General features: G+C 49.7%; 1 protein-coding gene across 5 annotated transcripts in view; it reads right to left on the bottom strand.

Annotated features, from left to right (window-relative positions):
• Window positions 1-8,654: 8,654 nt before the first annotated feature.
• Window positions 8,655-16,643, bottom strand: part of LOC144174492 (dachshund homolog 1-like) — a 67,868-nt gene continuing 59,879 nt past the window's right edge. For all 5 annotated transcript variants that reach the window (XM_077703216.1, XM_077703214.1, XM_077703215.1 and 2 more), the window contains 4 exons: window positions 15,926-16,009; window positions 13,138-13,275; window positions 10,153-10,218; window positions 8,655-9,811 (listed from right to left, as the gene is read on the bottom strand). In XM_077703216.1, coding sequence (XP_077559342.1) covers window positions 9,804-9,811; window positions 10,153-10,218; window positions 13,138-13,275; window positions 15,926-16,009 — 296 coding nt within the window. In that variant the 3' untranslated portion in view covers window positions 8,655-9,803. The remainder of the gene's footprint in view (window positions 9,812-10,152; window positions 10,219-13,137; window positions 13,276-15,925; window positions 16,010-16,643) is intronic.

The following is a 16,643-nucleotide window of genomic DNA, read 5'->3' on the forward strand; positions in this document are numbered from 1 at the left end:
GTCCCTTTAAGAAGAAAGGTTATACTCGGGACAACTGCGTCTTTAAGGAATGGAGCAGTGCGGTTAAAATTCTTGAACCATTCCAATCTGTGAAGGTGAGGACCAGCGAATCTGGAGAGCGTACTATACACATCGGGCGCTGCCTGTAGGGGCGCTTCTGAAATCCCCCTAGCGGCCCGTTTCGAAATCAGCCGCGGGAGACCATGGCCTCCCTCCAGCCCGCTCCCCACTGTCGCCGCTGCTTTTGCGACACGTTCACGACTGAGATTCACCATTTGTATCTATTGGAAATACATATTTATCTGAAGCAAGTCCCTCTGTTCGCAAGTGTGGTGTATTTACGAGAGTGTAAATGTTTCTTACGCGATCTTAGTGTGGTACATTCGGTCTGTATGAGCGCCAGGTGTGTGTCACAGACCGGCATCGCGAAACAGGCCTATGCATGGAGCTGATTGTCATTCCACTCCTGTCAAATTTACTTACAGTGTCTTCGTAAGCAGCGTTTCCTCAGATGGTCATGCTACGGCTATACACTACGGTGTGAATCAGTTTTGTGGGCTTACATAATCTAGCGGAGCACTCATGCCTGACAGCACGCCAGTTATGCTTGTTAATATCATACCTCAGATATTAATCACTACCCTAAGCAAGACAATTTGACATAAATTTCCCGAACATCCTACGAAAGAAGTACGATGGATAATTCAAAATTATACTCTGGAATCAGCACACGACAAAAAATTTAGTGCGGTGTCGTCTTGTCGCGAGTTCAGCGCTCGCAAAAATTCATACATCATCCGCGAGCAGCGCGGAGGCGGGCTTATAGAGTAATCCGCGTCCGTGAATAAACGCGTCTTCGAAACACCATAATATGACACAGGAAGCCTGCAGAATTAGAACAAACCGAAATCAGAGGGCTCAGGTGCCACACTTTTCCTACAACCCCTTTTATCGCTTGTGAACTGCGTCTACCCTGTATACTTCAAAAAATGCGCCCGCCGAGTGATCAGCTCGTCGTTAAAGTCGAAAAACAAAAGGAAAGCGAACGCGCAGCTTGTCACTTGTGTGTGTGATTACTAAAGCGTTCATTCCTCGAGTTCGCTCCGCATTTGTACACAACGTTAGTTAAGCTTTCCCTCCTCTCCCCATGTCTTGCGAAATAGAGGTGCATTTCGCATCTAGTTCGTCTGGTGAGCTCTACAAGACAAACGCTTAGCATTTCCAAAGTTGCACTCCATTGTTTTTTTTTTTCATTCCCGTACGGGCTATTGTGTTTCTTCTGGACTTGCAGAGCATTTATTTTTCCGTGGCGTCATTGGCTTTCCTCAGTTCTTGCTGTAAGGTGTCAGTGGCTACGTATCAATTTAACGAGGCGCAGCTTTGAAATTGACTTGACATTTTCGTGTACCTTATATTCCCATAACAATTAAAGTCGTTCCACTCAATGTGAAAGCTGTCGGAAGCGCAGAGCAGTGATTCGCCGCTATGGGCTGTAGCGCCGTTATCCGCTCACTGCTACCACCCAATGCAATTCAAATTTCCCGCCTTCGCAGTGCTCTCGCGCCCCCTGCCTGAAACTGCGGCAGCGGGAGTTCTGTTCATTTTTTATTTTATTTTCTTGCCGCACGTGCTGGCGTTGCACTGTCATTTTTTCCCCTTACTATTAACGCGGGCGCTGCCGGTTAATTACGTATATTTTGGCTCAAATGTACCTACTGTTTTTTTTCTGTGCTAAACAACGGGGAGATGTATGACAAGCGCCTGCGCTTTACGAGTTTTGAACGCTTGTGGCTACATAAACCGCTTGGCTTTCGAAGCCTCTGGGTTACACCGCGACGACAGCCGCTACGACGGAACGCCGTGGGGCTCTTCTTGGGTTCAGCGAGCGAGCTACGACGACAAGGCGAGCCTTTAAAGTGCTCTGCACTTAACAGGCACCAGTTATTGTCAGGTATTGGGTTATAACATCCCCGAATATTTTTCTACGACGTATATACTCGAAATAAAACCGCATTCGTTGTCCGCGCTGCAAAACGAAACACACCTCTCACTGTGCCAGTATCAGATCTAAACGGAGCGACAACAGAATTCACTTGTGCTGACGTATTCAGAGGTGACATTGGTGATCAGCTGCTGCCTTCGCCGACGCCCAAGAGCGGCCAAGAAGCGCACAGGACCGTGTCCCCGGATTGCTCTTGTTGGCGTTCGAGCACTCTACCAAGACGCAGCTGCTTTTTGAAGTACCCTAAACGTACTATTTGCTTACAGATGTCACCATAACAAGTTGTTTAGGGCTCGTAAACGCAAAAAGAAGCGAAAGAGAACCAAAACACTGCATGAGCCCCTATGAGCCAAGCCGCGCTCCTCCCGTAATTCCCGCGGAAAAGCGGCGGCAGGCGGCGCTGAGATCGCGGATTCCCCATTGTGGCGACACAATAGGAGGGAAATTCAAAATGGAGAACGTCAACTTGCCGTGACGGCGGGACCGCCGCACGGAAAAGCTGTAGGTAACTAGACAAGCAAGCACTTGGGTCGCCGACAAGATAGGCGGTGCAAACGTATACGCATGTCCGACACGGGTCGCCAAGCGGCCAATCTTTGCGACATTGTCATTGTCTACCTGAGGGCCTACTTATATCTTGAAAATTATAACTAATCTACTGAAAATGCGTATCCAAGTGACGAGACATATAAGAGTTTGCACAGAATCGAACGACTCTGCATCAAATCGGGGACTTGAGTTTTCGCACACTCAGGACAGAAATGAACGAAACCATGGGAATAAAGGGCTTCGCTGTGAAAAAAATTCCTCACGCAGTTCAGTGGGCTTACAGGACTTGAAGGCGAAAGCCAGCTATAATCATTGATGCATCCTGTTTGCGCCTCTTTCTTCGCTTTTGTTTCTTGGGGCCGTACCATAGAGAAAGAAAATTTTTTATTTCTCTATGGCCGTACTGTGAGTCTTTCCGCCACTCGATTTGCTCCCTCCAATCGGTTGAGGGGAGGGTTCCGCGATGCGTAGGCATGGGAAAGACCAGGGTCACTAGATAAGATTACAGAGTATCGGCACTCTTTCCTCCCATTGTTCCGTGCCGCCGCCGTATCACTGGTCAGTTCGCATCACGTGACATTTGTTTACACTGCGACGGTTCATGGGCACCGCCATTTTGTTGTTTATGCGTTTTCTGTCAGTCAGCTTGTCCTCCCTGCTCTGTGGCTGCGCGCGACCGACGTCGTTCCGAACGCGAATCAAAGATAACGCGCTTCGCAGCGTTTCAGTGGCAGAAGTGTGTCCGAAGGTGCTGTGTTGCTGCGTCTTCGGCAGTGTTGTTCACAAATGACCTCGTCAAAGTTAGTGGTGAGGCCGTAGACGCGGCAACGTGATCACACTGATAAATACCAAAATGGCCGCCGTTGCTCACTTGCGTGCCTCAGTGACCGTACTCTGTATATTATCTAGTGACACTAGGGAAAGCGATGTTCAGGATCTCCTCCACTTAAGGCTCGAGTGGAGGAAGGATTCAGAATACCAGGGTTGGCCTTTTGACGCGAATTCCTCAGAAAGGCCGCAATGCACGCAGTAGCTTCCTCATAGTGGGAGCTGTTCTCTGCGCGCTCCCGTTCTACGCACGTGCCGTCGTGTTCACCTGTCACGGGCCACGCAGCAGGCTGCTTCTCGTTCAATTCTGGCTCGGTGCCGGGTTAGCGCTGTGGTTAGCGCGCCTGTCAGCTGCGCCAGCGTCATGATGACGACGACAGTCACTTTTCGCATAAGATGAAACGTCACAGACATAGCGGTGACGTTGAAACTGTTGGGAGGCTTAACTGCGCACTCACCATCTTGACTCTGAGGGACTGTGACGCGCGCCAGTTTCAGTATATTGAAACGGGAACAACAGAGCAGGCCGTTATCTAATTTGCGCATTGTCCAATTTAAATTGATGAGCTTTTGCCGCGAACCATGCATTCAGTTTCTGTACTTCTGTTTTGTTTTTACTAGTAGATCCAGCAGCGCCCGGCTGTGTTATCAGTGTTTCAAGCGAAGGTATCCTTTCCTTTCTTTTGAATGCCGCACGGGCCACCTTATTTTGATAGGGAGAGTTTTGCCCTGACGTCACTAGCCAAGAATAATAATCTTTTATCTACAGCGTTCTCGTTGTAATTCGACGTTTCGAGAAACAATCGCGCCGAAAGATAAATAGTCCCAGTGCAGCCAAAGCGGTATTCGATTCGCCGACGCCAACCTGCGCACGTCACTTCGTCGACTGCATGTATTTTCTCTGTGTTTTAGCGGAGCCCAAGTTCGCTCCAATAAACGTTGTTCCTTCAAGAAACCTGCGTTGTCTTTTGGCTACGTGGAAATATCACCTTCAGGTACAAGTATATCTGCCTTGTCTCTAAGCATATATTACCGAGTGCACTGACGTCAAAAGCGTTAATAACAACGCGCGAACGCGTGGTCATCGATACATGCTGCGCAGTCTACTGATAGCCACCGGCGTGACTAGCGAGATTAGTGGATGGCATTGCGACAGCTAGGGATGTGAAAGATTTTGCAAATGCTTCCTTGTTTTGGGGGCAACGTGCGTTCAACATAAACAATCGCTCACCATGACTGCGGCCAACGACTACAGCGGAAATTCTCTCCGTCTAATAACTAGGGAAGTCTTGGTCTCGCCTTTGGCGCGGTTCTTTGACACATACGTTCATTATCAGCGCCGTGAAGTTTTTACCACGAATGCGCGGACTTATGAAGTGACAAGGACTCGCATGTGGTTCGACGCTTTGGGCGTCATTTTTAAAAGAGCAATCACCCGCAATAGTATTCACGAATTGTTCCTTTTTTTTTTTTCACACGTAGAAACATGACCAAGACACGCCGCCTGCAAAGAAAAAAAAGTAAAAGAAACAATAGCTCTCACACGCCTGGCTGCCTCAGCTAGCGCCGTCGCCTAATCTCGGTGGCAACGCTGGTGGCTATCAGCAGGCTGCCGGAAGGCCACGCGTTCGCGAGTTATTATTAACATTTGTGACCTCCGTATCAACGTGCCCGCGCACACTTCGTAGTCTGTGTATAGTAGCTAGCTCACGGACTCTTCGCTGCAGCCGCATTCAGGGATAGCTATAGCTTGATTTGATTGATTGTGGGGGTTGAACGTGCCGACGCAACACAGGCGATGAGGCGCGCCGTAGTGGAGGGCTCCGGATTAATTTTGACCACCTGGACTCTTTAACGTGCACCGAAATCTCGTACACACGGACGTTTTTGCGTTTCGCCTCCATCAGAAAAGCTGCCGCCGCAGCCGGGAATCGAACCCGCGACTTCGTGCTCAGTAGCACAACGCCTTAGCCAATGAGCCTCCGCGGTGGGTAGTGATAGCTACGATGCCAGGAGAACTCACTGGGAAACAGTATCGTGTCGGAGACATTCTAGCTTAAATATTGACTAACTGAGACCCGCGATGCTGACCGTTGACAACTTTTTGAGTGCAAGAGTACCGCGGGACACAGATTAGCACAGTTCATCAGACGGTAGAGAGCTCGTTGAGTGCGCGAGTAGCAGAAAGGCTATACCGCGGGACACAGCATAGATAACCGGATGAGTACCAGTGGGGCTCAGATTACGAAGTTCAAGCGAGCAAAAAATTGCTGGTAGTGCGTTGCGCAGCGGTATACCTGTCGGTGTCCGGTCGGTGGGGTAAGGGCGTGCTGCTCTTCTTCTGCATCGGGGGACAGCTGCACTCGTACTCGAACGAGAGGCAGCTGCTGTCTCCGATGAGCGGCTTGCGGGTGGTTGGCGCCAGCAGCGGCAGCCCGAAAGACGACACGCTGGACACCGGCGTCGAGTTCACGGTGACCTCGCGGTGCCTGGGGGCAGACGGGGAGCCGGACGCGTTGTCTGGCGACGGGAGGGACTGGTGCACCGTGAAGGCAGAGGAGCCCGCGTCGTCCGTGCTCCTCGTTGTCCCGGAGTTCCACTCGTGCTGCGGCGGGAGGGACGGGTGCACCGTGAAGGCCGATGAGCCCCCGTCGTCCGTGCTACTCGCTGTCCGGGAGTTCGACTCAAGCTGCGACGGTAAGGAAGGCTGCCTCGGAGGCAGTTCGAACGCAGTGTGCGAGTCCTTTTTCATGCTCCGGGATCGAGCTACGCCGCGAAGCGGTTCGAGCCAATGCTGGGCAAGATGATGATGATGATGGGTGAAAACACCGCCATTTCTTCCTCCTCGGCAGGCGTGCACGTGTTTGCTGAAGAAGTAGCGCGCATAGTTTATTGGAACCGATGAACGCGGAATCTTTGGCGAAGCCGTTTCCGAGTGCTTGACTCGTGTCTCGTCTTCGAAGTTGGCCTGAAATTCGAACGCATTATGTCCGCACATGCGCACTGATCTGTGCGCCTCCTTCATCGCAGTCTTACCGTGGCTACTGAGGTGACGCTTGGCGGAGAATCACCAATGCGTTATTGGCGCCAAAGCCGGGCAAAAGCGGAGGCGAGAGAGCGCGCGCCTCCATTCTAGCCGCCCACACCCAGCTGAATTTTGTCGTGGCGCACTGTGGAGCACAGTGGCGCCACAGTGGCGCTACGGCGCCGCCTGACGTCACGCGCTGGGCGCATCGTCTGCTAGCCGCGCATCGGAGTACGCAAGTTGGCAACGCTTATAGGTAAAACAGCACACAGTCGTCTCTCGATAATTTGAGTTCGCTTAACTAGAATTTTTAGTTAATTAGAAGGGGTGTGCTGGTCGCGGCAATTTTGCATGCAGTTCAATGGAAGAAGGCGCTCGATAATTCCAAGTTAAAACCAATTACATCGTCCAATCGGAAGTTATCGTGGTGACCGTCCTTTCTCGATAAACTTCAAAATTTTCAAGCGCGAAACCAGCGTAGGGGTCTGAACTGACTTTGGTGCTACCGCAACTGAGAGTGTGGGAAGTCCCCGGCCTCGCAGGGCGCGGATGTTCCCTGTCTAAAGACCACGGCTATTAAGGCAGCGCAGTTGATATGGCGGCATACTAGTTGAGCCTCGCGCCAGCTTATTACGCATCTCACTCGTTTGAGGTTCTCAACCTTTTTTCGTTGCTGCGCACAGTTGTGTGAGCGGTCTATGGGGCGGACGCTTCAGCCTTCGATTTTAGCGATAAGTCTCAACTATCGTGGCATCCCGTGTCGTACGCTCGATTTGGGGACGAAAATCAAGATTCTGAACGTAATCAAGAAGGGAGACGTGTTGCGGACTAATAACAACGTTGATATTGTGGTACTTGTTTTTTTTTGTAAGTTCGCTTAATTCGATTTTTTTTTTGTTTCTGGTCTCCATGGACTTCGTATTAACCGGCGTGACTGTATACGTTACCGCGCCGGTTCGGGTGGAGGCGTCATGTGTGAAGCATAAGCCCTGGGTGATATTGCTGAACTGTTCATATTACTGAACTCTTTTTGCGTGTGTACACGTCGACGACCATGCGCCCATTCCTAAACTGGCTGGAACCGAGTACCTCCTTCTTTTTTTCAGCGTTGAGTTCCAGCTGGTTCAGTATTTTCGCCGTTTCTGTTTTTTTCTTTTGCCGAAAGCGGCGTAGACGCATGCCAACAAAAATATATCGGTACCTCGGTTCACCCGGAACATCGGCGAATGTACGGTGCATTGCTCGAGAAGTGTAGATACAAAAGTCTTTCCATGGTTTTGAATAGTTCGCTTGCTTCTTCCTTGTGTTCTATTAGGTGTCAGCTTTGACATTAAACATTCTTCAGATTTATAAGTGCTGACCAGCGAGTGTGTGTGTGTGTGTGCGCGTTGTCGTACTAATCTGCTGCTACGTGAGGAAAAGAACACAGTAAACTCAGTAGACTGAAGTCTGCTTCGCTTTTATTATCCTGTTTCCAAAACGCTGTCTAAATGAAGCGCGCAGCGCAAGACAACATTGAACCTCCGAAGCCATACAAAGACCGCCGGTTAACAGATCCCACACGACTTACTGCTGACCCCAACTTTTCAACCCCCCCCACCTCCCCCATCAGCGCCTAAAACAATTTCGTTTAAACAAGTAAACCCGCGACTTGTGGCCTTCCGATCAAGTGATCGACTTATAAATTATATGATGACGATCCGCTCCTGAATGACAATGTCCCGCACGCTCGGAAGTTGAAGAGAACTGCTGCAGAGCGAATAATACCGACTTGTTTCGCTGTAAGAGAGCTCGCGGAAGCAGCGCGTTTTATCTATGTACATACGAGACACCTCAATAAAAACTGCAACGGGCCCTGAACAGGAAGATTGTTCAATGAACCGTGTGCTGCGACCTTATATGGCCATTCTGCGCTGCGCCTATTTAAAATTGAACGATTTTAAATAGGTGCGGTCACGAAAGAGTTAATTGTATTGCAGAGTACTGGCTCCCAGAAGCAGCACATGCATTGTGAATGGCGTACACAGGTAACTTGAAAATTTTCTGCGGATTTATATACACCCTGTACAAATGCAGCCTAATGAACACCCCACATTTTTACTCACATGTGATCATGAATTTAAGATCTCGCTTATGCCGTTCACGGCAATTGAAGGGCTTGATTAATTGTGCATGTTGAAAGGTGCGCTATTCCCCCGCTAGCAAAGTAAATCGTTGGTGCTGTTTCTAGCCACGATCACCAGGACTGCAGTGAGCGTATCAAACGTTTATTCAAATAAAACTTTCCTTCGGAGTTCTCAGAGATTATTTTACACAGAACACAAATTAGAACGGAAACACATAGGGATCAGCCAACCTACTATAAACTCCAGCAATGCTCTCCCCATCAGGCCCAACGCACTGAATCTTTACGTGACTGAACACTCGCCCTTAGAAGCCGAGCGAGGCGTATGGAGAGAATAAATAAAACGTCATAGCCAAGCAGGATTTCCGCTTGTTCACCGGCAAATTCGCAGCCCTCTTGGCAAATAATTCGTGCGCCGACGTCCCCCGTTAGCAAACGGCGAAGCGCAGTGCACGACTACTATGTGCAGGCCTGCATTTCTTGTGCCCAGCTGTATAGCTTCAGCGGCCCGATCAGCGCAGTGTAAACGCGATCAAGTACACTACGGTGCACACGCCTCGATACCGTCGGCGTGTCTGTCACGGTACATATCTTTACACTGGTGCGACACCCGTGGTACACTTTCCAAAGTGGCTCATGCCTCCTCGCGCTATGTCCGACGCCGACGACGGAAGCGCGCGAGTAGCCTACAATACTGAATACAATGCAATCAGAGCACACACCACTGCACTTGTCCTTGACGACTTGCAAGCACCACTCGCGCACGGTCACGATGGCTTGTTCGAATCGGGAGGTTAGATTCGCCGTTATCGAATGAGCGCCCTGCGTAGGTCCGTGTTGGGCGGCCACATAGCCACAGGTTTTTCCGGGTGCCGGTCACTGCCCACGCGATGTTCTAGCACGAACCGCTGTCTGTTGGCGGCGCATAGCGCTGCTGATGACGGTGTTTGGTCCGGCAAACTAGTTGTGCGGTGTGAACCCCGGAGGTTCTCAGTGGAGAGAAACTGCGCCAGATGTCTGCAGCAGCGGGAGACACGCACGCCCGCGCCATCCGCACCGCCGCCGCAGTCGCACACACACAGACGGCAACGTTCCGATAGGGACCAGTTCTGATATGCACTCTCTTCTGTTGCGGACGATAATGTCGACTCCGGAGACCCGGCATCGCTTCGAAGACGCGTCGACGCTTTCCTCGCGCTCGATGAGCCGGCCTCCGGCTCGTCCGTCTCTGCCACGCGCTCCTGGCTCGCTGGTGGATGTCGGAATCACTGGACCTATCGGCCTGGAAGAAAGGAAGATGTCCGTGTGTTGAACAATGTCCGGGCGTTCGTCGAGATACGTTGGAACAAATGCTTTAGTAGCCACCGTTCTCTTAGGTATCACAAGCCATTTTGCACCTAATGTTTATGGGGTCTGTCAAAGTCGTTTCCGTTACGCTTAGACTAAGGGAAACCGCTCAGATCTACGGTTCGGTGAGAAGAAACATTCAGGCTTTTCAATGTTGTCGAGAAATAAATCAGGGATTTATTTACAGCAACATATAGCAGTTTTGCCCACGATCATTTATTTTGTTTGATTTTATTTCGTCGTACTTAAATGTGGATAGTGGGTGGGTGCACTTACTCTTGACACTGTTGTCTGACTCTAAGGCGATGGCGTCCTCGCTCTTGATTTCATCTTGTAGGGTTTCTGGGAATATAAAGCGAGCACAGAGTCACCCCTGGTGGCTGTGATGCCCACGTTCGGTATTATATTAACACTTAAGAAAGTGGTTTACCCTGTTCACCTATGCGTTGTCTATACATGAATTTTATATATAAATGTGGAGTTGTCGCAGGAAAGTGATACTGCATAATTTTGGCCCAGTGAAGACGTTTGACACTGGACTGCACGTGGGATACTGGCATATTGGTTTCATGTTTTCATGCAGTGATATACAAGTAAGTCCTATTACCAAGCTATTAAAGGGACACTGAAGTGATATGTAAACATTGCGGGATTACTAGCGCAAATTGTAGTCCGGAGTCCCCAGGCCATGTTTCGACCACTCTAGGCGCGTTTACGCGATTTTATTTAGTAGAAAAACTAATTCAAAAACGCTGTCCTCCTCTCTTTACGCTCGCCCATTTTCTGTGGCGTTTTCGTGTGACGTCAGGAGGGGATGAGCTGGCAATTGGCTGCGCCACGGCTGCGCTACTGCACGGCTCCCCGGCCGACAGAGTCAGTCGGCCCAGCGTTTCGTCCGCCGGCCACCGGCGGGTCGTTGCAATCAAGGAGGTTAAAAAAAATTGCTTGGTCGCAATTCGTTCGCTTAGTTGAAACGAAGCCAGGACACGTTTGTGAATGGAAGAATGTGCCTTTCTTTACTTGGTTTGTTTGTACACTGTATCTAGCTCCAAGTCAAGGTCGCTTCACACAAGCGCTGCACATGCGACGCTTCGCTGACTGGTACGCCAGTAGGAAAATATAAGGCCTCTTGAAGGCGGGAGAAGAGTCAGCGAAGTCAATATAGGTACTAAGCAAATAAAATCAACTGATATTTTTACCGAACAGCGTAAAACTAGGGCGCGGGAAGCACTTTTTTGCGCTGGGCGAACAAGCACAGCGGTCAGCAGCACGACTACGCATCTGCGAACGCTTTTCCGTCTACGAAATGCAATTGCTAGACGTGAGCTACTGTGGAAACTCGGGCGACGCTTACTGCACGATCGCAGTACAACAAATAGTCACCTAAGCGGCTTGAAATGCCAAAACTAAATAAAAGTGTAAACCGGTTGTACAATATATACCCTATATTAGCAAGGCTTTCGCGTCCCGCTCCGTAGCCTATCAGTCTGAGGCGCTAGAAATTCATGGCAAATGTTTTGCGAGTCACGAGTTCGAATCCCCGCGGGTACGTGCTTTTTTTTTTTTTGTAAGTTAACTTTTTTGTTTTCCGCCGATGTTTTCTATATTGAGTTCACCTTTTTGGGGGCCGCAACGTTCATGGCTACACGAACTAGTTCACAAAACGCGCGCAGGCTGGCACTGGCGCGCTAGCGAGTTCTCGTTGGCGTGCTGTTGCCATAAGCACCGACTGCTTGCAGGCAGTGGGCACAGGCCAGACTGAACAGACCCTTGGCCTGGTGCGAACACGCTTTTTACGATACAGGCATGAGGGAGGCAAGCTCCAAATATGGGGGAAAAGCGCATGACATTTGGGCGTCTGCGGGTACGCGGAGGGCGTTCATGCACTGCGTAGGTCTCGGCTAGTGAATGCTACGACTACAAGCCGTCCTGGGAGGCTTATCTTGTGCATTTTACAGCCGACAACATGGCAGAAGCGCGGTACGATGATTACTGAGATATTGAGAATGCCCATCCAACAAAGCCATTGGTTATGTTTTACAGAACCGAAACCGAAACCGAAACTTGTGTGATTGCTAACCTTGGGCATCGTCCAATCACGGCGCCCCTCCTCTCAACGTCACAGCCTTAGTTGGTGCGGCCGCCGCAAACCGCGCATGGTAGTTTTTCTTCTTTCGCGCTTTGTAAAATAATTACCGATTTGTCAACCGGATAAACGATGAAAAGTGTGCTAATTTGAGCCAGTCTACGCAGTGCAAGCAAAAACGGGAGCTTGACAAATTCACTTCAGTGTCCCTTTAAAGAATGTCAATTTTACCGTGCATAAAGGGTTGCTGCCAAGCAGTTGAGGACCAAAATAAACGAGAAAAGAAATCAACATTGCTGTCTGTGCCAAGTCTGCTCTCCGTCGGCTATAAACAAGCACCTTAGCGGTGAGATGAGTTCACAGTTATTGTTTCAGCACACACCAGCCAACTTCATCTTTGAGCGAGGTTTAAAAACGTATAATGCAACTTCGGTATACTTGAACCCAACTCCAATATAGCTGTATTCTTTATGATACTTGTATTCCTGGTTATCGAAAATATGTGGCATCACCCCCATTTAAAATAAAACAGGCTTTCCTGCAGAAACTTGTCGCTTTTTGCGCTCAAACTGAGCTCGTATATCGCACTTTGCAGTTCACGTTTAACTACAAACGTAACGAGAGTAGCTGTCGCATTCTTGCTTTTCACCACAGAACACCGTAGGTCTATATAAAATTTGCCATTTGCAGCACACCACTATCAGCATTACGGCAAAAAGATTTTTTTTAGAGGCGAAATCTCTTAGGGGCTCTGACTGCTGGCGTCTCATGTCGTCGTCGTCTCATATCGTCGTTGTATCCTATAGTCACAGTTCTAAAACACCGGGACACTCGCTTTCCAACGCTTCGCGCTAGAAAGCTTTACTTCCGTGGGAAAAAACGCGTACTACTCGGGACACTGGTTTTCCAACGCTTCGCGCTAAAACGCTTCGTGCTTCAAAGACACGAGACTTACAGCCAAAGCTGAATACTTCTACCCACAACGGTTTTGTCTCCGTGGGCAAAAACGCCAATGCGCTAAGAATGCACTTATACACGACATGCTTCACCCTCCCCACGTTTCACGTTAGTGAAGATGGCCCGGGATTTTTTTTTTTCTTTTTCGCAGTTCTCACAAAAGTTATGCAAAGTGGTGCGTAGGACTGGGACCAAGGGTGGATGTTAGCGGTGCATACCTTTGGGCATCTGTGTCTCTACGAGCGTGGTGCGCAGCGCCTCCTCGTACCGGGTCCTCTTCTTGACTTCACCCTCCAGCTGGTCCTGCACCTGGCGTCGGCAGCGCTTCTCGCGGCGAAGCCGCTTCTGGTAGAACACTGCGACGTTCGCACAGAGCGAGAATGAAACAGATGAGGATTCGAGAAAATTCCACCATTTGATTTTTTTAGTCAGACAAGCAACGTCAGTAACTTCGAGTAATCTGGGCTTTAGAGGCTATGCTGTCTGTGTTAGGGGTAACCGCCCTACTATCATCGTTATTGACAAAGCGTAAGCGAAGACTCACGTGCGTACGAGGAACTGAGCAAGTTGGTAGAAATTCCAGCTTAATCAAGGTATGACGAGCGGAAGAAAGGAAAAACCACGGTTCCCCTCCTCACGGGTAATACTCGCGGATTAGTGAAGAGAGGCTAAATATGATGATTATTATAATGGTGGCGATGACTTGACATCCTCACGCGCATTCTCGCGGATATATTTTTGCCTGGGCTCGGGCGTGCATTATCCGCTCATTCACCAGATGAGCAGTGGGATGATCCGTCGAGATGCCCGTCAAAGGATGTCACCCTTCATCCCAGGAAAGATTCTATTGAAGGTGCACACGCAACTGTGCCTTCTACAACCATGCGAGCGTCATATGTTTTTAGATAAACTCCTCTTCCCCCTCCCACTCCACACACGCACGCACGCACACACACACACACACACAGAGAGAGAGAGAGAGAGAGAGAGAGAGAGAGAGAGAGAGAGAGAGAGAGAGAGAGAGAGAGAGAGAGAGACGCAAGCACGCACACACACACACGCACACACACACAGTGTGAACTGTACATTTAAGTGTGAGCTGTGCATTTTAGTGCCACTGACTGACTTTTATGTGTTCATTTTGTGATTAGGACGCCAAGACTGCAACTGTGTTAATTGTGAGAGTTGTTACCTTCCCCTTTTCCCCTCATCCTTACCCCCCCAGGGCCCCATGGCCTCTCGTCTAATAGAGTTTTTCACTCACTCAAACTCATAATGCGTGACGGAAAGCTGGCTTCACTGTGTTAGTACTGTTGTAGAGGTGAAGCCATCCTGCTGTAACCGACTTCGAAAAGCGATGCTGCAGTACAAAAAGCACTCCCTCTGAACCTTCCCTAGTACTCCGTTCTGGGTTGTGAACGGCGCCGTAAGAGACTTCATTGTGCTTCCGGCCTTATTCCATAAGGGAGTACAGCTGCCGGTATCCTGCTTACATTATCCTGCCCCCCGTGGAAGAGAAATAACTTAACACAAACTGCATTGCAACTGCAAATAGTAATGCTTGATGAAATACCTATTAGGGGTGTAAATATAGCGTGCCATGAGGTTAGGGAAAATTATGCCACACTGCTAAGCTGTTGTGCGCTGCATGCGTGAGACATTCGCAATTCGCAGCGCTACGTACTTAACCCTTTGTCCGGATTTTTTTCTCTGGCTAAAATAAAGACAGTTCATATTAGTTTAAGTTTCGATAGCTATGAGCGTAGCGGAGCGATCTTTCCGCCTTTCAGCGTTTCCGCGTGCCTGGAAATACTGCCCTTCGATATCGTCATCGCGCCCACTTCAAAATTTCTCTGAACGATGTGAGTTATTTTGTGTGGATGCTATGCCGCTACCTCCTAATCGCCGCCCCGGCATTAGGAAGAGTCTTGTCATCCTTTCCTGTACCGTTTTACGAACGACGGAGATTCGCAACGTTCAGAGATCCGTTCAGAGGGTGTTTGGGCTAGCTGCCATGCCGACGTCACGGGACGTGTCCTGCGACGCGATTGGGGCTCTCATCCTTTCTCCACCACGGGCGACAGGCTGTCAGTCATTATTCCTCAAAGCGCGCACCCATCGTTTTTTTGTCTTTTCCTTCGTACTTAGTCTTTTGTACGGCACGCACGACACGGCTTCAACGTGGCACCGGCGGGAATAGGTCGGCAGGCCCACTCACGAGTGCCCTCACACACTCCGTAAACACCACTCATGAGTGAGCGGTGAGTGAGCCTCGCCATCGTTTTGGCAGGCGCAGTGAGCCCCGCTCACCACTCGCGAGTGCGAGTGCCACTCGCCGTGAGCCTCGATCACCACTCGCGCCATTTGCGGGGCTTACCGCGGTGAGCGCCACTATTGCGCTTGTACTCGCTGTTGCCTGTTCATCGCAGGAGCCGCTCGCTGTGATGGTTGTTAATTGGCATGATTGTTTTTATTTTCGGAAACATATCGTCACAAATCTCCTGCCACGGGACACATTAGAATTCACTGGCGGCGTGTTGATTTAGGAATATGATTTGAATGGCCTTCTGACGCCGTCATGCACTAATACTGTTTCGTTTCATGGCTCATGGATTGTCTGCTGCGCACACTGGTGTGCGAGGGGAGACGACGAGTGGTGAGCGCTTGAGCGAGTGAGTGCGAGTGGTGATGGCGAGGGGTGAGCGTGAGTGCGAGTGAGTGCAAATAGTGATGGCGAGCGGTGAGCGTGAGCGCAAGTGAGTGCTAAAGGTCACGGCGAGTGGTGAGCGTGAGCGCGATTGGGTGCGAGGTGTGGAGGGCGCGTAGTGAGCGAGAGTGCGAGTGGTGAGGGCGACTGGTGGGCATGAGTGTAAGTGAGTGCGTGATAAAAAATATTTTGTGTGTGTGTGAGTGAGTGAGTGGCGCCCAGTTTTTCCGAGGTATGCTGGCGGACGAAAGTCAGAGAAATAGCATAAGAAAGCTCCGCGTTAAAAATTGGTAACGAACCTCGCTTGGTTTGTTCCTCTTGAAGCTTCTTCTCGAGGCCTTCTCTCATTTCTCTCTCACGAAGAATCTCTACTTTGAGCTCCGCTGTAAAAAAAGAAGCAGGAGGCATATGTAATAAAAGCATGGACCCTGTGACGTAAAAACCTTGGAGCGATGCCACTGAGGGAACTTGCTAGAAACTGCATGCAAATGAAAGCGGTGCGGCTCATGCGTATCCCACCCGCCTTTCCCAGAACAAACCCCAAAGCGAAAGCTCTGTTCCTGGGTCCTTTCAAATTCCGAACGTTATTATTTTTTTGCTGACACGCAACACCGCTGAGCGGTATGTCTGTTTCTCTAGAAACCATCATGGCGGCGCGCAAAAAATAAGGAGCGAAATATTCAACTGAGAGTGTTAATATACAGAAACAGACTGTTGTCAGAGAAACACATTCCTTGCTACAGCAGCCAGGATTTCGCGAACGGCAAAAAAAATCCGATATAACCTCCGGTAGAGATATACCTAACCATCCGCTTTTGAAGCTTCCTTGGCGTTTATTTCCCACACTTCCAGCCTTTTTGTTCTTATTTTTCCCCAGCTACCTCATCTATGCTTGTTCGTGTCTTTAATGGGCCCTGCAACACTTTTTCAACTTCTTTCTGTGTCCCAAGTTTTTTCAGAACGTGGTCAAGCAACACATCAAGTACCTAAACTAGGAGGCCACAAAGTATCAAAGCT

The sequence above is a fragment of the Haemaphysalis longicornis genome, unplaced genomic scaffold (assembly GCF_048455015.1).
Source record: "Haemaphysalis longicornis isolate Haplotype H1 unplaced genomic scaffold, Haemaphysalis longicornis Haplotype H1 scaffold_3, whole genome shotgun sequence".
Taxonomy (NCBI): domain Eukaryota; kingdom Metazoa; phylum Arthropoda; class Arachnida; order Ixodida; family Ixodidae; genus Haemaphysalis; species Haemaphysalis longicornis.